The sequence below is a fragment of the Branchiostoma floridae genome, chromosome 5 (genome assembly GCF_000003815.2).
Source record: "Branchiostoma floridae strain S238N-H82 chromosome 5, Bfl_VNyyK, whole genome shotgun sequence".
Classification (NCBI taxonomy): domain Eukaryota; kingdom Metazoa; phylum Chordata; class Leptocardii; order Amphioxiformes; family Branchiostomatidae; genus Branchiostoma; species Branchiostoma floridae.
In genome coordinates, this window is record NC_049983.1 from 9,690,672 (window position 1) to 9,715,205 (window position 24,534).

Below are 24,534 nucleotides of genomic sequence, written 5' to 3' on the forward strand. Positions count from 1 at the left end.
TAAGTAATCAAGTCAGTATACTTTGATACTGACAATAAGTAGTTTGCCATTGAATGTTCTTGTTGTACATGGATAATCAGCAATATCACTTTACCATATATGACATTATAAGAAACAATAAACGTCGTTAAGTGTGTTTATCTAAAGAAATACATTTGTATCTACATCTGACCATTTCAGGTGACTCCTCTTCAGTGTCACTAGAAAATCGAGTGGACATTGGTACATATGATATAATATTAACTGGAAAATATTATTTTCTTCATAAAGCGTTAACATGAGTGTTTAATCTTCATAAACGTATCAGTTATTGAGAGCTTATCAAACTTATGAAATTATATTTGACTCTGTAATGTTTTAAGCTGTTACATCTTGTATATTGAACAATTTGTTGTAGTACAATATGATGAATAATAATAGGCATAGTTATATAATATCTAAGTACAATATAGATCTTTGGATGTAATTGCATGAGAAAACAGGGTGCCATAGGATTGACTCAGAACTTAACACTAAAATAAGAAGAAAACCTGACTTTAACCTGTGTATATTGCACTGATGTAAGGAAGACATATTTGACCTTTGTCCCCATTCTTGGCTGGTTCCTTAATACTGTATTCTTGTACCCCTAACACGTTGGTGTTTTTTCTGTTATTGCGCTGAGTTTGTGTAGGATACTACTGTACCTGCCTGTTATTTCTAAATAGTGTATCCAAGGAACATACACCAAAACCAACCTTTTCATAGTTTGTAAATATTGAGCTTCATTAGATTGACGGGGTTTGGTTTAGTTGACATGGTGTAGTGGCAGCTTGTCGCTGGACTTTGGATTGAAGTGTACTGTGTTTTAATGGCCTAGGTCAAAATGTTATGCCCTTGGGAAAGGCTCTTTGCGTCAATTTTATCACTTCACTCAGATGAAGACGAGTACTGAAGCTTTGGTTAGAGACTTCCTCTTGGAGAGGACTTAAAGCAAAGGTTTGAGGAGAGACACACACATCAAGTGTGCTAAAAAATCTGCCACACTTATCGTTAAGAGTAGGGGTCCATCCTGGTGAGTGGATCAAACCTTTCAATCAGTCTTATAATGCAGCTATCTGCAAAACTGTTGTGTTGACTGTTGAACAGACGAGACAAAAGTGGTCAAACCTGCAACGTAGGACAAAGTATTACAAAATGTATGCTTGTCTGTTAGCTAAGTACTGTTACAGTAGTGCAATGTGGCTTTGCTACAGCTAATCCAAATTTTAGCTTAAAGAGTTAAATTTTGTACTCAATAAGTGTGTTGGGTTAACTTGAAAGTTCACCTGTGTTGGTATAACACATTCTTCACTCCTTGTCAGACTAGTACTGTTCAGTAAAAAATTAGGATACATTGTGTAAGTCTAATTTTGGTGTTGAAAATTACAGTTCAACTTTTCCAGAGTGTGTAATAGGTTCTTTTTCGTGCAGAGGTTTGTTACTTATTTACTTATGCCTGAAGCTCCCTTATAGTTATACAAAGTGTCGCCAGCTTTACAGGTCTGCTACATACAATACAAACAAACAATCTGTTCTCTTGTTGACCCCAGATGGTACAGGTACCAAACATACCCACATTGTTTGCACATGTAAATGAAACAAACAATGGAATTACCCCAACAAGGGATTAGCTAATAGAGTTTGGGCTGATGCATATATATTAGATACTTAGCTTATCAATATTTGTGGGAATTTTATAAAAGGTACAAAAGCTGTTGCACAAACTACATGTACCTTTTTTTTCAGTGAAACAACTTAGAAGTTTTTGATATATCTTAGGTATATATTTATCTGCTCTACATGTAATAGTTTCTGTGTCATAGGTATACCTACATGATTTTGAGAAAAATGTGTTATGTAGATTTCTTACAGATGAATACTGTACATTAACTGATGTGTCAATTTACTGGTCTTTCGAGTAGCTCATGTTCAAATGAGCATCTAGTATTAGAAATGTATTCATTGTATCAACTTTTCTTCCAAGTACATGTAGATCAACAAAAGCTTCATGTCCTTGTATGATGAATTTCATATGTTCTTTCTTCTCATGAGTGATGATTTAAACATGTTCAATTACCCATATATTGCAAAAATCATTTTTATTAATTGTAATGTGGTCTTTCTTATTTTGTCTTCCAGGAATTGACACAAGAATGAAGTTCAGCATAGAGCCCATGCCTGGCAAGAAAGGCTTCAGACAGGTGAGATCAACATTATTATTCCTTTCACTCTCTAAAATCTTGTATGCTCACACATACATGTAGCACTCATTGAATAGTGGTAATTGAATAATAATTATCTGGTGCAGTGGCTTGAGTGGGTGTTTGCCTTGTACTTGGAAGGTCGTGAGTTTGATCCTCGACAGAATTATACCAAAGACTTTAAAAATGGTACATGCTGCTTTCTCTGCTTAGCACTCAGCACTAATGAGGAAGAGTATGGGAGTTAAACACACATCACTACCTGCGGACTAGCCCCCTGCTGTAGTGGCTAGCACAAATGTGTGGCCCAAGGGCTACAGAAATGGAGTTGGGTACCACCCCCAAGCATCTGTTACAGATGCACGGGCAACTTCGATAATTCATATTGATTTCATTTCAGTACCCCAGGCATTGCAAATAATACATGCATTTTCAAAATTGATTCAGGCATATACCATTGCATCAAAGCTTTGTACATTAAATACACAATACATTTGGTACCAGCATATGGCACACTGGGAGTATGTATGGACAAATAAATGTGTGCCATTTCCAACTCTACATGGTTTGAATTCAATAACAGTATATCAGTGGTTTTACCTGCCACCTACGGTGCCTAAGGGATTGCGGTTTGCTAAACCAAGGCATCTAAATCACAGCTGCTATGTGTGTAAGGCTTCTGCCATGCATGATCGTCCATTTGGAAAAGCCGACAGTAATGCAACAGCGTACATCCAGCGTCGGGCTTACTTCCACCAGATAGGTACCTAAAGTGGCCTTCAGGGTTTAGAGGAGACATCTGAGGTGAAAATATTCCATTTTGATGCATTGACGTCATATTTTCAGCTCAGATCTATATCAGCAAACCAAAGTCTATCAATGAAAAGCAAGCAGTCACACGTTGTACAATGTACATGTAGTTTGAAAAAATTGTAGATTGCATTTTTCATTTTTTAGAAATTAGATTTTTGAAATATCAGTCTGCTGCGCACCTTACATCTGAAGTATATTTTCAATCTTGTTGAAATAATTTCATCTCTGAACTGAACTAGACTGAAGCTGATCCTATATTTGTGACACAGATGCTCATTAGTGGAAGGGCAATGCTTTATTATAACCAGAATTCTAAAGCACAGAAGACTGTCTCACCCTATAAAGCAGGAAAATCTCTCTAAATGGCTTTTCTGCCAAGACATGTACATGTACATTCTACATCAGTGCAGTTCCAGTGTGCTTTGATCAAGTTAGGAGTAATGCTGAATTTTAACTGGCTGGTGGGATTCTAGGCTGCAGACAGGAAAACTGCCTGACCCAAATAGCAGGAATAAATGGCTTTCCTGCCCATACATGTACATCAGTTCCTGTACTTTGATCAAGTGAGGAGTGCCTTGATGTCTGATGTTGTGTGGGGAATTCGTATGAGTTGATCCAGTGACATTTTCAGTGGCGGATCGGAAGACTGCGTCTGATGCGACCACCACAGGGACTAAGGCTTACCTTGTTCATGGGATTGGCAATCTGGGCTTGCATAGTGCAGCATTATATGTACCCTTCTGGCATTAAATGTTAGGAGACTATATATAGAAATGTTATTTTATTAGACTGCATTTGTGCTAGAGAGAAAGGGGAATTTTAAACTTTATTCTGTCACTTCACAACCACAAACTCATCACACTGCCAGTAGAGGTGCCTGACTTCCCATTGAGTTGTTACATCTGTAGAATGGAGATATAAGGTTTTTGGTTAGTGTTTTGGATTGTAGAGTGACAGTGAGAAAGAAGACCATATAGCTAGCTAGAGTATACAGGCAACTGATAGGATTTGAAATTGAAGGTTGGCTTGGGTCCAAAGTTGTCCCCATAGGCTGACAGGAAATTTCAGTGATGAAATCAGAGAGAAGATTAACATCATAATCATTATTTTGCATGCAAACTCAAAGATACCGCAAGCTCACAAACTCAGTCTTTAAAACAAAGTGCCAACTTCAATGATGTAAAGAGCCCAAATACACAAGCAGTCAGTAAAAGACACATTTCTTTTGACACATGTGAAAGCACCTGGGATGTATGCGTGCATTACTGACACTACTTGTAACTACAAGAGGCAACCAACTGCTCTCGTCTCTGGAAATAAAAGTCTTATAGAGAAAGCGCATAGCAACTTAGTGACATAGCCGAGATGCTGGGTCCGAGTAATCTTCAAACATGCCCTTGGCTATTTATCAAGTAACTGCCAAATGAATGTCCTTGTAGAATCTTTCTCCCCAGATCAAAGTGGTTCATTGATTGCTGCCAGATTGGAAGAGGTCAGTTCAGCATGTAGTATTGAGTTACTGGGGAATGATAAGACTTCATTTCCGCTGTACGGTCCCTCAGCTAATCAAAAGTTTGTGCACTCGGGCAAAACGAAATTGAGTCAAAAAATAGAATCTTGTTAAGGATTCATGTTTTGATTTGCTTTGATATGACCAATCTAGATGGTTTTATTTAGCTATACCATTATTAGTGTTTTCTAAATGATAATAATTTTCTACAGTTCTTGCTGAGTTTATGCACTAAAAAGATATGACATCCCCTAGCCTAGAAGATGTATTATGTCAACTCAAATCTGCCTTTTCAATTTACTTTGTGAAGCAGAAGAAAACATCTGCAGATACTGAAAATGGCAAAACACATCTCATATATCTTGTGCTTTTCCTCAGTATTATGATAGCAATATCTTTGGCAGCTATCTGCTGTACAACTTTACATGCCATATAGCAATAGTAAAGCCACGTACTGCACCATCTTTAGAAAGCAATCTGTTTTATAAAGCCATTTTGCTGTCACATAGTCCCCATAATTCATGGATGGCCACACATTTTGATACTGCCTCTAAGGAGGAGACATTAGCTAAGCCTACCATGGAAATGGATCCTTCGGCTCAATGTTTGAAAGCGGAGCCATTCTTCATAACACAACACGGTGTGAATAGCAATGTTCTGACCCTTGAACGAGTATCTAGGAGGCTTCATTTGTCTTCAAGATGTTCGTCTTCCCAGTTTGTGACAGAATTGGGTTAATATAAGGGGGAACCGTACATGCATTATGCATTTTTTTTACACGGCGAGATTATTGGCGATCACAAGGGGCAAAGGCTGTTTCATTGTCCTTGCAGCATGTGGGATTACGGTAGACAGAAATGTATCAGAGTTGGAGTAGACTCTTGGAGGTTCTGCAAATACATGGAGATACGAAAGAGAGGAACCAAACAAGCATGATGCATTTTTTTTATGCGGTGAGATTATTGGCGATCACAAGGGGCGGAGGCCAAGGGCAGCGTATATGATGCTCTTCCATTGGCCTTACAGCTCGTGGGATTATGGTACTAGACAGAAACGTATCAGGGTTGGAGTAGACTCTGGGAGGTTCTGGAAATAGTGGAGCATTATGAGATCTTACTTAGCGCTTTGGGGAGTGATGAAAAGCATTTACATGCACCTCTGCAGACCTACAATGTAGTATGCTGTTTCCATGCATAATTTGAGATCAGTGGTAAAACAGAATGTGATATACTTTCAACTTGGTAAAACAGTATTTTATGGTGGCTCTGATTTCTACCTGAAGTGAATAACCTCACACACACACACACACACACACGTACAGTTGGGATTTACATGTACCTCTATATTAAGTACTAGCATGTTGTAACCCATACATAATTTGACATCAGTAGAAAAGAACATCCGTGATTGTCTACAACAAAAGTAGTATACTCCAAGAAGTTATGTGGTGTACTTTCGTGAAATAATGTTTTCTTGTGGACAAGTATTATTTTGCCATCTGTATGTACACTAATTTTGAAAAAGAATTATATTTGTTATCACCAACCAAAACAATTCTTGTGAAAAGTACAAAATCAAAGTTTTATTGTATTGAGCTGTAACAGTATTTTTTTAAATATATTTCTTTTTAAATTACACAATGTACTAGTTCATGTGAATACTGTTTCTAACAAACCCTACATTGTTTTTCAGTGGTTTGATGCCATGAAGGCTGTTGTGCGTCTCCCCCATGGCCTTCCCAGCGAGTGGCGGAAAAGGGTAAGTCTAGAAGATCCTTTTGCAGGAAAATCATTCCCACCTATGGTATATATGGGATGTCTTATCGCCAAAATACAGACATTGATACGGTGCATTTTCTTTTGATACATACTCAATGGACATTCAAAGACCCCCTAAAGGCTGAGTCAAAATGATGCATCAAAATAATTGGTCAAAATGACGTTACCTTGCAATCATTTACCAAGCCAGACAGCTGTAATATGAAGCTTCCAGTAGTTTGAGTTGCTTATCACACCAGTCCAGATGGCATGTGTGGTGCATTTCATTTCTGTCAGAAGCTACAGAGGCGACCATTATCTATTCAGGGTGCTACATAGTATGTCTGCAGGCTGAAAGCCGTAGGGATGTTTAATGCTAGTTCACCTTTATCCGCAGGGTAACCTATATCCGTCGTCTTTAAAAACATGGTAATTAAGGATATTCACTGGATGATGGTTTTAATTTGCAACATTTTCATATTTTGAAACCACTGTTCATTGGCTTGATATCCCTGTGTTTAAAGACAACAAATATAGGTTATCCCACAGATAAAGGTAAACTACTTTTAACAGCGGAAAGTCTAAGGAGAAAAGCATTATGGACAATAATGCTACTTCTGTCATTGCAATCTCTCTTTGAATTAAACTTGACCTTGAAATATTATTATGGAAGACGAGAAGAAACTTAAACTCAAACACATTTTCAGATGTACGTTCCATCTAATGTTATCTTGGGATCAGGACAACTTTTGTGCATGGATATGAATTCCCCAGTTTGTGCCATTGTAGCACATCAACAATGAAATATGTAAGATTTCAGCTCAAAAGCATTGTAGACATTCAAGCCTACATTGTCAGATGGCTGCCAGAAGTATTTATGTCCAATCCCCACCACACATTCGAAACACACCTGCAAGTCAAAGCAATCTCGCCCTGTTACCTTCTATCAATAGACAGTAATCCCCAGGTAATAGCCTCCATTTCCCATGCAAATAAGCCTGGAACGGGGACGGTAATCAGGGGATAGCCGCTCCTTTTCATCAGGCAGGAACTGGTGCAGCTAATTGAAAGCCATTCTTGACAAATGAAGGTTCCAGTCAGGGATGGGGTGCAGGGGTGCTTCGGGTGATTTAGTGCAGCCGTGCGGGTAATAGCGGTAAAGTTTCCAGCAGGGTTATAGTTACCCTCCCTGTTCAGTGATTTGATGTGAAATATTTGGAGGACGGCTCTTGCATTTGAAGCAACACTGTAGATTGGACAAATGCCATCTCTTGCATTTGAAGCAACACTGTAGGTTTGATAAATGCCAGCATAGCTGGCCAATATAACATTGAAATGTTATTTCAGCACCAAGGACAGGTCACAATGCTAATTCATCTTTATCCACTGGTTAACCTATATCAGTTGTTTTTAAAAAATGGGTCTTAATAGGCATATCAAGCAACAGGCAGTGGTTTCATATCAGAATATTCTGAAAATTTTGTAGTTGAAGCCACCATCTGTTGTACATGTATTACAATATTTGAAAATATTGCAGTTTGAAACCACCCTCTGCTTGATTTTACGTCCCGAAATGGTCAGTTTTGAAATAGAAAACTGATGAAGGTTACCCTTGTATAAAGGTGAACTACCATTGATATCACTTAGCTGTAACAGCGCTGTAAAGTTCACCATCAGGCCAAACTGAAAGGTCAAACAGCACTTATTGTAGATTAACCTTTTGGAAGCATATGTCAACTATGCAAAGTGCATCATCATAGAGTAAGGCAATGGTACTTGTGTGTATACGGGAAGAAGAGAGCCAATTTCTCTTCATTTCAGCCATCAACAATAAACCTATCAACTTTGGCAGGAGAGAGGGAACCAATTTATATAAAATAAAATTTAAGAAGGGTGCAGCTCTTGTGAAATTGAAAACAACAACTACAAAGTACAAAAATGTAGGTGATATTGTTTAGAATCAAGTCTAACACTAAGAACATAATTATGAGCAAGAATTATGAATTTTTCTGTGTGTTTTAGAGCAGAAGTATCAAGTTGAGGCACACGACTTACATTTTCAGCACCAAGGACAGGATGGTTGTGCTGGAGTTGATATATGTACACATGCCTTAAAATCTCCAACACAATGAGCTGCAAATGTTCTGATGAATTGGGAAACTTATATGTATGCTTAATGTAGTACACAATTTCCCATTCTCCCTACACAACTTGTTTTCCAACTCGTATTCCCTGTTTCTTCTACTCAAATTTCATGTTTTTCCTATTCAATTTCTCTGTTTATCCAACTCACATTGCCATTTATTTCCACTCACTTTCTCTATTTTTAAACTCAAATTCCCTGTTTTTCTTACCAAAATTGCTTCTTTCCCCTACTCAAGTGTCCCATTTTTCCATTTTTCCTACTGAATTGCTCTACATGTATATCTCCTACTGTTTTTCTTACTCAATTTCCTGTTTTTCCAACTCAAAATATCCCTGTTTTTCTCACTCAATTTCCATCTTTTCGTAACTCACATTTTCCCTATTTTCCCTACTTATATTTTCTATTTTTCCTCACTACATGTACCATCTAAAGGAAATGTGCATTTTCTGGAAAAAAACAACGCTCTGAATGGTCACTATAACTTGACCTGTATTATTTGCAGGTGTGGCTGTGTCTGGCTGATAAGCACATCCAGAACCTGCAGCTGGACTGGGACAAGATGTGTCGACTGGCCTTCAACGAGCGCAGCAACCCTGACGACGATAAACTCGGCGTTCAAATTGTCAAGGTTGGTGGATAGATTCTGTCTCTTCCCACAGAAACTTCTAGCCCATGGGAAATACTAAGGGGTTTCAGTAAAAATAGATATGTGCCAGAAATACTAAGTTTCACAGTTTAATCATGGACAGTTAGCTTGATGTCTGTATAGCCAGGATAAAGGCTGTCATCCCTTACCCCAGTTAGTTGTCATTTTTGTACATACAGAAGCGGCTGATGGAGTGAAAGGGGGTTTCAGAAGGCATTTGCCATGGTTTGTGCCAGAAATGATAAATTTCACAGCTTCACCATGATTTGGGACTTGTAAAGCTATGGTAAATACTTTCACATCTATTACATTTAGCTAGTTAGTTGTTACTTTTGTACAGAAGCTATGAGCTCATGGAGAAAGGGGGATTTCAGTACGAACTGATTTGTGACAGCAACTCTACATTTCACTTTATCTTGCCTGTGGCTTGTACAGCAGAGTAGGTGCACCCATCTCTCATAGTTAGTCATATCTACTAGGTTTTGAATACTGTAGGTTGATATGTAGTCTGGTGTATATGTTGTGCATTACAGATAATAGTCATATCTACTAAGGTTTTGAAACCTGGAGGTTGATGTGTAGTTTGGGGTGCATATGTTGTGAATCATATATCTAATGGGTATTGGAAACTGCCAGTTGATCTGTAGTTTGGTGTGTACATGGTGTTGTGAATTTCAGTTACTAGTCATATTAACTGAAGTGTATTTAAAACTGCATGTGTTGGGTACAATTGTATCTACTGGGCATTGAAACATCTTTAGATCTTAATCTATACCACCCATTATTTGGGATCCTATGTTATCAATATTTGAGGTTAAATTTATCATCTTAGGGATAAAAAGATACATTTTCATTCAGTTTCAAATCATAAAGTTGATTAGGAGAAATTATTTTTAAGTAGTGTGTAAGCAAATTTCCGTACCAGGATAGAGGGATGCACTCTGAGTCATGTATTGAAAACTATTGATGGTGATTTGTAGTTTGGTCTACGTGGTATTCACATGGTGTTGTGGATTACAAAGATGGAAAGGTTATGCCCCCGGTGCCCCAGGTGGTATTTTGCTGCAGGTAATGTTGCAAATGTTATGGGCTTAACACTGTATTGGAGGGATATTAAAGGCAATGCATCTTACTTCACTTAAGCCAATAATGCATTGGATAAGATTACCAGAATTCAGACTGTGTGGGTCATGTCAGAAATGGCTGACTTGTATTCTGTCCTGTGTATGGTATTTCATGGAAGAAAGGCTGGGCTTGAATTACAGACTGGGTAGAATGAAGATATTTTACACCAATGTTTATACCAATGTATGGATATTCTATACCTTTACTGGCCTTGCTTGATTGCTCATACTCATCATGTAATTTGATTTCCACAATTATGGGAAAAGAAATAACTTAAATTACATATTTGGAAACAACATGAAACTGGGGTCTGATAAATTTTGACAGGTAGGTACATGTAGAATACCCATTTGCATGTTTCTTTCATCATTAATGTGATCATTGCTTGCCTATCACCTACATATCACATTAGGTTTACTGACAGATTTCCCCAATATAGGGTGTTTTTCCATATTCCAAATGATCAGTGTTTGAACTAAAGTAGGCTTACACATGCATGGCCTTTTCTCATGGGTGTGACAAATAAGAGATAACATAAACTCATTTTGGGTACCCTGGGACCGACACACTAAAAATCAGATTTAAGGAGATTTCAGCATCTACAAATTCAGCATCAGTAATCTATCTCTGGTATAAGGACACTTCAGATATCAAGGTTTTCATTACATTTTTCAAAAAGACTGCACAATAGATTTTAATGTTTTTTCATTGCATTCATTGTTTGGTAGCCCTAGTTGTCCCTTCTTCTTCTTAAGTTTGTAATTTTTAGCTTCTGAAAATATATTTTCATCAATTTCATGTCATAAACTCAGATTTCTTGACGAACCGGGTGGAATTTTTATCCGACCACTTTTAAAAATATCTGTCCCACCACATGTCCTGAAGACAGCTCTTGTTGTGCTCTTATAATTAGGTTCCCTGTTGGAATTATAACAGTTGAATGCAGATGTTAATTATTGTGTTGGATTATTATTATCATAAATATGAAATAATTCATTCATCAGCTAGCCAAAACATCTTTCTCACTGTTAACAATTTTTTTTTGCCTTAGTAAGATATCTGGGACTCTACTGTTCCCATTCAAAACTTTTATTCAGCCTGTTAAAGCAAATGCATTTTGTATGCTTTTCTGTAGGACCTCCACAGAACGGGGTGCAGTGGATTCTGTGCAGAGCAGGACAGGGTGGTGCTGAAGAGAGTCCTGCTGGCCTACGCTCGCTGGAACAAGTCTGTGGGGTACTGCCAGGGGTTCAACGTCCTCGCTGCTCTCATCCTGGAGGTCGTGGAGAGGGTGGAGGAGGATGCTCTCAAGGTCAGTGGGGTCAAACGTTTGGGGTCATATTTGTATAGAATTTGAGATAAGTAGAAATAGAGAGATGACACTATTTTACATTTTTTTTTACTGTAGGGATTTGCGAAAATCCGAGCATCAATACAAAATTACAGAATGTTTTACTACAATGTAGTTCATTTAGACTTTAATCTGTTCTTCCAAAAAGAATCCCTTGTAATGCTGTAGAAATAGAGAATAGATACTATTTGCATTTTTTTAAATAGGGATGTGCTGTTGAAGTTCCTAGAATCAATACAAAATTACAGAATGTTTACTACAATGTAGTTCATTTAGACTTACATCTGTTCCTTAAAAAAATCCCTATGTTGTCTATTTTTGTAGTCAATACAGATTTATTTCATGACCAATTTCTCAGCATGGAGATGTATGTAAGCAAATAAATCCTACTAGCAAATAGAACATAGGAGGAATTGAATACAACCTTAGGAAAAGAGAACAATAAATTCATTAGGAACTATATTAAATATTGTTCCCCAGGTGATGATCTACCTGATTGACTACGTGCTGCCGGATAGCTTCTTTGCCAACAACCTGCGTGCCTTGTCTGTGGATATGGCAGTGTTCAGGGAGCTGCTCAGGATACGGCTGCCTGACCTATCTAAACATCTGGATGACTTACAGAAAAGGGCCAACTCTAACCCTCAAGGTAATAAGCATTTCAATGGTTCTCTCCTTGGTGCTGAATGTGTAGTTTGAAGAACCCTGAAGAATTGCTCTCTCCTTAGTGCTGAATGTTCAGTCTGTAGAATTAGTGATAAGATTAACCTTGCTCCATTGCTCTTTTTTTGCATTTATATTCTTACTGTGGATAGTTTTAAGACATGGTCCTGATTATCTTCAGTACTGTTGTAGTGTTGTCATGGCAGTTTCATGAATTATACATCTCTGTCAAGGTTTATATACATATATATATTGTAGACAAGACCTATTTACTTACAAATGCATCATTCTGTATTCCATCTTTTACGCAAAGCAGCTAAAGTATCCCCAATATACCATTCTTGTTGATCAATCTGTACCTGTAGCACCATGTTCTACATGAATTCTATCTGTAGCTTCAATACCCCACCATGTCTGTTCCCTCTGTATTGTCCATACCCCCTGAAATCTTCAATTTTCACAGCATTCAGCACAAGTTGTCTCAGTCTCAGAATATTTTCAAATCTATTTTCAAAATGCCATGCTTTCTCTTTTTCTTCCACCTCACTAATGCAGTTTTTCCTTGATGTTTACAGGGAACTATGAGCCTCCCCTGACCAACGTGTTTGTGATGCAATGGTTCCTGACTCTGTTTGCAACCTGCCTGCCCAAGTCTACAGTGCTCAGGGTGTGGGACTCTGTCTTCTTCGAGGGGTCGGAGATTCTGCTGAGGACAGCCCTGGCTATCTGGGCCAAACTGGGAGAGTGAGTCTCTTGTTTAGACTCCCTTCATATCTTGTCTTTGACTTTATTCAGGTTGTGACAAGTACAATACAAGATTACATTATGGATGAATTTATTGCTCAACAATCGCACAGGGTACAATGTATGGCAACCAATGACAACTAATAGCTATGCAGATAATAGTACTTAAAGAGCTACATACAAAACAATGTGGACACCAGGCAGCAGACTGATATCATGACCACAACATACATGTATACATATACAATACAAAAATGAACATATATTAAGTAGAATGAAATAGTTGTACATTAAAAATAGGTAAAGATAGAACATGTGCATGATAAGCTAAGAGTTTACTGCTAGACAGGGGCACAGCTGGAAGTGAACATTTTGAAAGCTGCCTATTGATGACAAGGTGACATCTAGTTCTTGTAGCAGCTGTTTCTGAACTTCTAGTCAGTGAAAAAAAATGGCAAAATGCATTATGGCATTTGTCACAAAATGGGGTTTAAATGCCATTTACTGGTAATTGAGTGTTCAAGGGTTCATCCAGATGTTATCTTGTCTTCTTGCATTGTTGTAATCTTTATGCCAGCTAGACAGCCAACAAATGAATAGATTCAAAGAAAATGAATAGATTCAATGAAAATGAATGATTCGGGGCCCATTGCACATCGGGAATGCCAGAGGTTGACGTATTTAGAGACTCTGCCTTTTTCAAGTTGTGCAAATATGGTTATCTAATTTTTATCTTATTGACATGACTGAAAATGGCTTTGATATAAATCTTCCAAGAGGTCTCAAAACCATTTTTGAAATAATCTTGAGACTTAATCTTGAGATTGGTCTCAAAATATCTCAAGATTCAAGATGGAAATCAAGATTTAGCATGAAATCTTGAGATTTATGGAATAAATCTTGAGATTTTTCTACTTTTAATGAGGTGTGAGGACCTCCACTGGGGGTCATTATGATCTGTCGTATAGCAGAGAAGGTTTTTTTTTAAAAGATATGCAACTTTAAGCTGTAAACATCCGGAAGCATTTGTCCAAAGTGCTCTAGATCTGCTAGCTGCTAAATGTAGTCCCTTACCTGTTTACTTCTGTACAAGATTATTTTTTCTCTTTTTCTGGAAACACCAAAGACATTCGAGCTACCATGGCATTACAAACAGCTCTTAAAAATAAACCCTCCGGATGGTGGCCTATTAGAATCGAATTGTGTGGCGGAGAAATCTGATAAGGTTGTCTGTAACCGTGTTACTGTCTGTTCCCTGCAGCCGCCTGAGGGACCTGGACTCTGCAGACCAGTTCTACGGCACCATGGCCATGTTGTGTCAGGAGATGCTCATGATGAACCTCATCGACCCCAATGAACTTGTGCAGGTCAGTATCTGATGGGAGTCCCTGTTTTGGCAATAAAAGAAAATAAAAGCCAACACAGATACTTTTTTCTTTGTAATTTCTTGGTTGAAACGCTGGGGTAACAGTGAGATTTTGTAAAGATTGTAATGCCAGTCTTCAAGTAATTTGATTTTGAGCAGTTATAAGAATGTTGTGAACGAAGATTGCATTCAAGATCAAAGTTGAAGCGAATGATTCTTTTTAGTCTTAGTACAGTATTACAGTAACAGTGCTCAATCCAAGATTAGAATACCACCAGAACATATGATTTGAGAGCACTCAGTATCACATATTTGAGAGTCAAAATGATTGATATGGTGCCTATAAGTCTGTCTCAAATTTTTCCTGTCTCTGTCTTGATTTGTAGAGAATACTACATCATTAAATCTTTATATGCATCTGTCTGCACATGCATGCCTATGACGCACATATCTTCTTACATTTATGATTCGATAAAGTGGATTATATTTTGTTTGAGCGTGCCTGTAGGATGCCAAGTGGCAAAATGTGTTTCCTGGATTAATAAATTGAAATAAATAAATAAATAGAACCATGATCCATAATTTCTTCTGCCATAAACTGTCTACCCAATAACCGAGAGTTAGCTTTAGACTAGAGCAGATACTTGCTTTTATTATTTTTTTTTACACTGTTTGAATCTCTCATGTTACCTGCAATTAGCCCATGGGCAAGAATCTGCAATAAACTTATAATAGATAAATAAATAGAACCACCAATAATCCATTTCTTCTGCTGTAGACTGTGTACAGTTTGGCGCCGTTTCCCTTCCCCGGTTTGGACGAACTGCGAGAGAAGTACACTTACAACATCACACCGTTCTCCCCGCTGGGTACAGACAAGGCCAAGAAGGCCATGAAGATGGCCACTAACAGTGATGAGGAGGTGGAACTGGACGAGGATGATCTAGCCATGGCTATTGGCTGCTTTGGAGGGATCTTCCCTCCAGAAACTTCACCCAAGAAAAAGGGTGAGCATTCCTCTGACTTTTGGACTGTTTTCTTAGTCTAAGAACAGGTCTACTTTCAAGAAAGGCATCTTTTCTTTTGGTACCATCTTAATGATATGAATCAGGCTTTGATGACATCGACCTAAGGCAACCTAAGCAATATTACAGCATCAAAGTGGAAATATTCTGAATAAGGCAATCTGCATGATATTGACATCTACTGCACTGTATTCTCACATTTACATCATAATTTGATACTTTGAGCGGTTGAAAACAGCCCAGAGACAAGTTGCACGAGGATATTCCTTATTATTGTACCCCCCAAAAATAAGGACTTGATTTGGAATCCTTGTGCAACTCATTCCCGCGCTGTTTTTAACGGCTCAATTTATGAAATAATGATGTAAATGTTCTAAGATAGTGCATTAGATGTCAATATTATACAGACTGCCTTATTCAGAATATTTCCACTTTTAACAATGTGATATTGCTTAGGTTGCCTTTAACTTTTGCCAAAAATGACAATCTTTTGTATAAGAGATTTTTCTTGGCCAAGTTACATTGTAAAAGTCACATGGTATGTTCGCTTTTAGAAATAATAATAACAATTGTAATAATGATAACTTTATTGGGCAACAATTGTACAAGGTACAAAATGTATAGAGCATGGCATCTACTGATGCATAACTACAGTAAATAAGGCTAATCTACTAAATATAAGAGTGCATAGTATGGGATGAAAATGGTCTGTACAATCATTGGAGGGACTTCTAGCGTCAAGACGTAATAATAGCAAAAAGATTTCTTAAGGTCTCTTAAAGTATCTTAAACCTTACAGTCCAAGCAGACATTTGGTGTACACCATACTGGCTCTGATGCTTATTTTGTACCCATAGCAGAGAGAGGGCTAAGTTTGTGAATCTCTCCTTTACCAGAGGGAGAACAGAAGCCAGTGAGCGACATGCGGGAGGTGAGCCCGGGAGCGTACTCGAGCCGTACGGAGCATATCGAGATGACCCGCACGGCTCTGATGGAGCGAATGTCCACTGATATCACTGCGCTCAAGAAGCAGTACATGCGTATCCGCCAGAAGCAACAGAGAACACACCTCATCTATCCAAAACAGGGTGAGTGGGCAGTGTGGGAGTGTGGATACATGGTTTATTCTGTAATGATGCCACCTAGCAGACAAGTACAGCAGTGCAGTTGTCTTTCTAGTACAATGTAATTGAAATGCCCCCTAGCAGAAGAACAGCACCTTGCATCTCCGATCTTGTGATTTTGAAAGGAAGTCTATTCCAAATATAAAATACAATGTAATACAGTCTATCAAATTTGGCAGGATATACACTTTTTTTTACTCCCAGTCAAAAGTCGAAAGAGTATGAAAATTTGCATGTATCAGTTGGACTTATTTCACAGTTGACAAGTACAAGATAGAAATGATTGTTTAGTAGAAGACAGAAGGATGATTGCTACATCTACCTAATCCTAACAATTTGTCTTACCTAGAAAACTAATCACAACAATTTGTTTGTCTATTTTCTAGGTAACGAAAACAAAAGTACAAGCACCCATAAGTTCTCAGCCACTGCCAGGGACACACCCATTGCCATGAACCACCTGTACGTGGCCAGGAAGATCGCCAGCATCCAGGGGAAGACCAAGAGAATAAAGGGGCCTGAGATCCGCCCTGCTCCCCAGAAAGGGAGACATCCGACCGATGGCAGGAGGGAGGGCGTTAAAAAGGAGTCTGGGAACGAAGACTCCAGCGGCGGTGTCGAAATCCAGATCCAGTGGACGTCCTCAATGGGAAGGTCAACGACTGAGCGTAGGAGCTCGGAGCACAGCGTGGAATCCAGCGTGGGAAGCGAAGGGTCGGAAAACACGGGGTCCAAGGAGCGGGAGTCGGTGGACAGCAGGGAAGGGAGCGTGATGTCCGACAGGACCGGTATGGAGGAGATACAGGAGGAAGGGAAAGAGAGCGAGGTGTGCGACACCTCCGACAGCGAACCTGAACTGAAATCTGTGCCAGACCGAGAGCAAAACAACACCGTGGAGCAAAACAACACCGTCCTCTCGCCAATCCAACCATCCAGCGAGGACGAGACTCATGACTTTATGGCCAGGGAAGTGGGCTCAGCATGCGACAGCTCCAGCGAAAATGACAGCACCGTGCCAACAGAAACGTGGAAACCTTTGAACACTGGGGAAACCGACGTCAGCTCCGCTGACACCAACAAGAAGAAGCAGCGTCCGACTGACCTTGACCTTGAAGCCATCAGTAACTTCTCACCCAAAGACCCCTCCCCCTCCAGTACGTCTTCCAATGAGAACCAGAGGCCTTCCAGTCCGACCATTCCGGGAATCAAGTCAACAAAGGCGCGGCCTGACAGCGCGGGAACGAATACAGCCAAGTTCTATCCCTTCCCGCGACCCAAACAGTTCAAGACGGCCAAGACAAAGAACGGCGTACAGTTGAGCTTGTACAAACAGACAGCGGAGAATGAGACTGTCACCTCGCCAACTAAGGGACCCTTTCCAGTGATCAAGAGGTCACATATCAACCAGTGTCTCCAGAGGCAGTACATGGCCAGTGCTTCCAAGACCACCACCTACAGATAGTCGTGGTGTACATATAGCTTATACCTGATATTGTACAATTGAGATGTACATTGATTTGTGGGCATTTGATGCAGACCTTTTCAAATGTATTAAAGACAAGCTTACTTTTTCGTTGAGATGACAGTAATGAGGACCACTGACTGTAGAGTTGTGGTCACGTGATGCTGAAAAATGTAGATCAGCTGTAGTCTTCTTCTCACTGTAGAGGTGTTCTGGCATATGGATAGTTCTTCAACATGCTTTACTAATCATAATTCTCAACAGTTTTGTTTAGGCTCATGCCTGTCAAACTCAATGAGATAAGAACTGTTGATTCAAATTGATGATGTTTCAAAATCTCTTTTGGTGTAAAGAACATACAAAGGACACAAACACTATATCTGAACACATAGTTGGCTGCCCGCTTCATTTAAAAAATACTTGGAGACATGTGCAACAAGAATGCTGTACTTGATGCACTGGTAGTTAGGGAAATAGTACTGTATTTGTCTAGTGATTTCCTTTTTGACACAGACATATGTGCCATAGCTAACATCACTGTTCTATGAGGTTGCCAATGTATGAAGGGCTGAACTCTTCCATTCCATGGTTTCATCAGCTAATACAGTGCAATTGGTGATATGAATGTCAACAAATAACTTTTAAAGTCTGATCTCTGACTTAAAAGATTAGACTATTGCAAGTTTTCTTATTTTGCAATATGTCGATTTGATTCATTTGTTTGCTTCATGTACATTTAATTTGATAGAATTTAATTATTATACTATCTTATGCTTTCTTCATTTTCTTTTGTTCAACTTTAAAGAGGCAAACCGAATTTGTTGGAAACAAAGTTGAAGAGAACGTACAATGTCAATATTGATTTGATTCTCATACAATTAGCAATTGGAAAGAAGCTGTAAGTTTTTTTGACAAGGATTTTCTTTAAGGTCTAGTCTTAAGATTTGATATCATGGTTGTATTACATAATCAAGATGCAAATGAAGTTTCTATGGAGAGATGCATATGCTTCTCTTCTGACGATAGTTTAGATTTTGTGACGAAAAAGTTGTGATGTGTTTGGTGGAACCACACATTAGTTAGTATATGCTGTGCTAGAATAGATTCTATGCTTTGCGGTAATGGAGCATACTGTATAAACCTGTACATTTTGCTATTGTTAAGCAGATTTATGATACACCAATTCAATTACGATGTACATATTTCTTGTACATTCATAGATATGCTATTATATGTATTCAGGTTGGCAACGAAAGAAAGATATATTTACGCCTAGCGTTACTTCAGGATTAAGTTTAGATTTATTGCATTAAAGGCGATGATTGAGGTTGCAATGGGGGTGGTGCAAAACGGTAATTTTTGGAATTGCATTGTAGATAATCATGAATTCTACATGTAGCTGCTGAACAAATGACGAAGAGAAGATTTCTGTTGTACATGTGCTAATTAAGAAGACCCTACTGCAATCAGGAGAAAAATTATGTTGAAATCAGTTGAAATGGCAATAAAAGCTATATTCTGAATCCTGCGATTCTCGGTCATTATTCCTTCTTGATATATTAACGATGCGAACTTCACTGACGATCTTGCTCTCTTGAGTGATACATATGAAAAGGTGAAGCTATAAATTCTCCATAGAAAAAGTTGCCAAATGCATAGTAAACGTAAACAAAACATATCTCTTTTAACAAGCAGGGTGATATAGCATCTCTGGACGGAAAGCCTATAAATAAGGTGGGCAATTATACACACCTGGATAGCAACATCGCCTCAACTGAATACTTAAGGTGAATACACGTATTGTTAAAGCCCGCGTAGCCATAGAAAAGCTCTCGCCAATAAGGGAATCGAGTTTACCAAATACTATGAAGCGTGCAAGCAACTACTGTCTCTGTCTTTACATACGGAAGCAACATGTGGACACTAACAAAACGACTTGAGGATAAACTTGATGGTGAAAAAGTGTCCCCACAATCAGAAATACCCCCATAAAAACTGTCCTCCCATGCAGAAATGTCCCCCATGAAAAAGTATATATCTCTTATTGAAAAGTGTCTCCCACTGAAAAAGTGTTCCTCCATGCAGAAATGTGTACCCCCATAAAAAGTGTCTCCAATGCAGAAATGTCCCCAAGTAAAAGTATCCCTCATGCAGAAATGTCCCCCATGAAAAAGTATTCCATTTAGTTCCATTTTGCACTTTCGATACTCCCATTGCTTTGGCCATGGGTACTGCAGGTCCGGTACACCTGCCTTATAACAACAAAGGCTGTCGGGAGTCGCCTTCACGTGACTAACCCGGAAGTCAGGCACCGTTAGAAAAGAGAAAGTTATTTTATTGAAGGTTTCTCTGGATCAACAGAAAACTCAACAATCTTCCCAAGAAGACCTTAAGGTAAGTCAGAGGAGTTTTGTGAGGTTGGTGTATAGACCCAGGTGCTCATGAAAGCTTCGTGCGTAATTTTAGAGCACTTCCAGTCACCGGCCGGGGTCTGGAGCAAAACACCCCGCCAAAAGCTCACTTAAGTTTTGTAACACACTTTCTTGATTTTAGTCTAAAACAGGAATTCTATAGGTTTCTGTAAGGTGGTACTCATGTAGCACTAACGGAACCTTGCCTTGGGCTGGACGTCAGTTTATCAAAGAATTTGAAGTGAAATTGAGATATTTCAGGTGCGCGTGCATGTCTGTGCCCCGTTAAGTTTGACTCTCATGTTGTGAATTGTATTTTACATAGCTGTGTGTCCCGTGAGAGTTCATGCCGTCTTCCCTTTTGTCAGGTGAGTTGAAGAATGACAGAGATGATATCTATCGAGGGGACACCTGTACAGCTTTAATGCTGGCCTGTAGCTCTCTTGTTTGGTTCATTTTGCTGTAAAAATAAGTTAAAAGAGCAGACACGGTGTTGTTTACCCCGTACTTTTCCTGTGTACCCAACTAAAGCAAAACTTGCGACCTTTGACTTTGTAGCAAAATGGCGGATACATGTTCGAGGAGGGGGCGTACGCAGAGCGAGACTATTGTAAACTTGTTGCTTCTGCTGTCGTCTTTGAAGACGAAGGTAGGGCAGACGTTTTTGACCTCAAGTGACACCAGATTTCTGTACGGCTTCATACCGGTAACACCTGTATGGTTGGTTATACCTGCCTGCTCTCCTTGCAACACTGTCAATCCTAAAAGTAAATCTAACCCCAAACCTTTACAACTTTTTACCGAGTCCAATAGCTATCTATCATCAAGAACACGACTTCCAGAACACGGCATTGAAAAGTGTAAGTTCTGTATACTGAAGCATACTGTAAGGGGTGCTCATGAAGCACTGAGCAGACACAATGTTGTTTACCTTGTCATTGTACCTGCACCCAGTAATTAAGTACCCGTGTCCTTCTGAACTTGCAACAAACTAGCGGATGCGGTTCTACACTACTTTCCGTATATCTATAGTGACGATACGAGTACTACAAAACACCTGTAAAGCTTAAAGGATGTTCTGTATCTCTTTTATTTGCTTTATGTCACTCCCAACGAAGATCAAAACAGCGGGCACAGTATTGATTACATTGTTACAGTACCTGCACCCAACTAAGCTCCAAGATGTGAAGTGGCCAAAATGGTGGATGCGGTACTACATGGCTAACGTTTCTGTGTATTTATTGATGTACATTTATCGAGGGGGCACCGTCTGCTCCAGGCGTCAAGGTTTCGAATATTCTATTTCTGTTGTCGCCCTTGACGACGTCACTTGGGTCCGCTATTTTGATTTTACGTGGCACCTGATATCTGCTCGGATTTCTGCACAATCGGGTAACCTTTGAACAATTGTATATATTTACATATGTTTACACCTGTCGGCCCTATGGGCAACACCTGTCAGTCATGATTTATGATTTATGATAATTTATTGTCGCTACTATGTACAATTCCATTTCGGAAAGCGAAAGAAATGTAACGCGCAGCCGCATTGCGCCTCTAATCATCTACATGGAAGACAGCATTCTTAATTGTGAATAATTGTTTTAAATTTACCTTCTATAGAAAAGGAAAAATCTACTTAGGTATCTACTAGATATGGCCTAACAGATTTGCGGCACCACGAAGCGCCGGTGTTTTTGACAACAGCAGAACTACGGCAGAAAAACACATGGAGGAAAAAGAAAAGGTTGGTGAACTCGTCTTCTAAATTTAACAGTCTAAAGAATTCACTGTTACGTACTAGTATATTGTAGTGACTGCACCAAGTAGGGAAGTGCATCGTGAAGCAACAGACACCCGGTATGACGGTGATCAATCGTCCGACAACAATGTTTTCGTTGAAAAGTAACCCTCTGCTTTCCTAAGGTCCCATATTATAAATCATGTGTTGGTTGTTAAAAATCATCACACAGATGACGCTAGTAATAATATAATTGTAACATTATAACACTCCTGTAAAGAATTGTAAAATGTGTGACGCGTTGAGGGTCCTGTGCTTCCTATAGTGCCCCGGGTTCTCGGACGAAAATTAATGCTCGCGCGGATGTCATCCATCTGATCAAATCAACATGGCCTAAGAAGAAGATAAATAACATCTCTAGAGGCTAGACTTCAGTGACCGGAGTCTGATACTGCATAGTTCTGTTCCACAGAAGCTGAGAGATGCCGCCAGCCGGGGAGATGAGGATAGACTTCGGCAGCTCTTAGCCGAGGGAGTCGAAGTCAATGCTTCCACCAGCGACGTAAGTTAATCATATTGTGACAGTTGATACAACCTCATCACGAGATTTACTCATGCTTCTACGATATCATATTGACGTAAATGACAACGTTCTTGTCAAATCAAATCAAAGAAACAAGTTCCAAAGGCGAGTTTATGAAACCCAGTTTCCTTCAACATTGCACACTGTTACAGATGAGCTTGACCTTAGCCTACTTTTCGGAACTTGATGTTAGCCTATCGTAACTTTGTGCTTAGCCTAGTAATTCTGTTTTTATCTAAGTGCATTGGACAAACATCTGTATGCTATCCACGTTCCTGTACTGCAACAAGACGTAGAGAATGACAATGGCTCTGACGAATCGATCTGTTGTTCGACACTTTACTATATACGATATCTTCACATACAGCCTTCACATTTAAGCCATTATTGAATTCTGAACACATCTGTAGTGCATGACTTCCTCTTCAAGCACATTCGGGAACGTTCTTCTCAACCAAGGAAGGAAAAATCTGTTGCACAAGGGAGTTTATTAGACTTAGTTTCTCTTTTCAATATCAAAGTGAGCAGTGTTACAGATGGCATTGGCCCTTAACGTTATATATCAGCTCACCACTCTGTGCAAGTAGTTCTGAAAAGTTTGTATTTGAGTACATGAATGTGAAAACCGCCGTTATTCCACCCTTGAACTTGAACCTATCGGGGTACAATTCAAGTCTGGCCAATTCCAGTCTCACACGGGGCTTCTCTGCTCTTATCTCGAATAGGGATGGACTGCTCTCCACCATGCATCATGGAACGGCCACACAAGAGCTGTAAAAGCTTTACTCAGAGCTGGAGCGACTGTTGACTCAAGAAGCTCCGCGGTATGTTTGCTGCTTACTTGATCATGAGTCTGTCTAACTTCTAATCTCCAAGCAGATCCACGATGGCGTACTATAGTATCAAACACTCCCATTTGACTCCCTTTGGCTGGCTATACTCCTTGGCCAGCTTTGATACTATCTTATGGCACCATAGGATCTGCTTGGAGATTATCTAACTGCCCCTGTCCTGAGCTTGTAATGGAGCCATGGAGCCATAAGACGTAGAAAATGATAAGGACACTGACACATTACTTTGATAACTGCACTGACACGTGCACATTACTGTAATAACGACACTGACACATGTCATTGATAACGACACTGACACATGTCATTGATAACGACACTGACACATGTCATTGCTCTAATAACGACAATAACTGGTCTGATGGTATGTTCATGTTCTCTATGCAGAGATGGACCCCTCTACACCGTGCAGCAAACGGCGGACACACAGGAACGGTAAAGGCTTTACTGGCAGCTGGAGCGGACAGTAATGCACGAGACAACGAGGTGAGTTTGCTCAATGTAAAGTCTGCCTGTGGACCTCCAAACGGACCAACAATGCTCAGACACACATTGTGCATTAACTGGTGCTATGCATGTAGCCAGGCACATTTCTATCTGTACAAAGATTACTATGTACGTGCATCAGAGCTTAGTTCTCTTGAATGTGAAATACAAATCAATGTAGTGAAATACAAATCAATGTAAATTGCATGTGGCCTGAGCAAGAAGGCAGGAAATTTTTCTAAACTTGTGAACCGTAATCTTTCATGGAGCTTCTCTGCTCTTGTGTCGGTACAGGGACGGACTGCCCTCCAGCATGCAATCGAGAACAGACACACAAAATTTAAAACTGTACAAGCTTTACTGACAGCTGGAGCGGACAGTAATGCAAGGAACGATGAGGTAAGTTTGTTTAGTGTAGATGGAAAGTCATGTGGTGACCTAGGATCTGCCTAGATATGGTACTTGACACGGATCAACAGGTACAACTATACCCAGACATGTTGCTGCC

The 24,534-nt window shown here is 39.4% G+C and overlaps 1 protein-coding gene and 1 long non-coding RNA gene across 2 annotated transcripts in view; both read left to right on the top strand.

The window, feature by feature from the left end:
- Positions 1-19,477, top strand: part of LOC118416778 (TBC1 domain family member 30-like) — a 37,251-nt gene extending 17,774 nt beyond the window's left edge. Inside the window, exons 3-12 of the mRNA XM_035822024.1 lie at positions 2,161-2,222; positions 6,238-6,303; positions 8,951-9,076; positions 11,355-11,531; positions 12,051-12,219; positions 12,809-12,977; positions 14,239-14,344; positions 15,122-15,350; positions 16,265-16,456; positions 16,879-19,477. Coding sequence (XP_035677917.1) covers positions 2,161-2,222; positions 6,238-6,303; positions 8,951-9,076; positions 11,355-11,531; positions 12,051-12,219; positions 12,809-12,977; positions 14,239-14,344; positions 15,122-15,350; positions 16,265-16,456; positions 16,879-17,954 — 2,372 coding nt within the window. The 3' untranslated portion in view covers positions 17,955-19,477. The remainder of the gene's footprint in view (positions 1-2,160; positions 2,223-6,237; positions 6,304-8,950; positions 9,077-11,354; positions 11,532-12,050; positions 12,220-12,808; positions 12,978-14,238; positions 14,345-15,121; positions 15,351-16,264; positions 16,457-16,878) is intronic.
- Positions 19,478-22,612: 3,135 nt separating this feature from the next.
- On the top strand, positions 22,613-24,027 carry LOC118416779. Its single transcript, XR_004831259.1, has 3 exons — positions 22,613-22,668; positions 23,415-23,513; positions 23,928-24,027. It is a non-coding gene; the product is annotated as an uncharacterized LOC118416779 (long non-coding RNA).
- Positions 24,028-24,534: the final 507 nt, after the last annotated feature.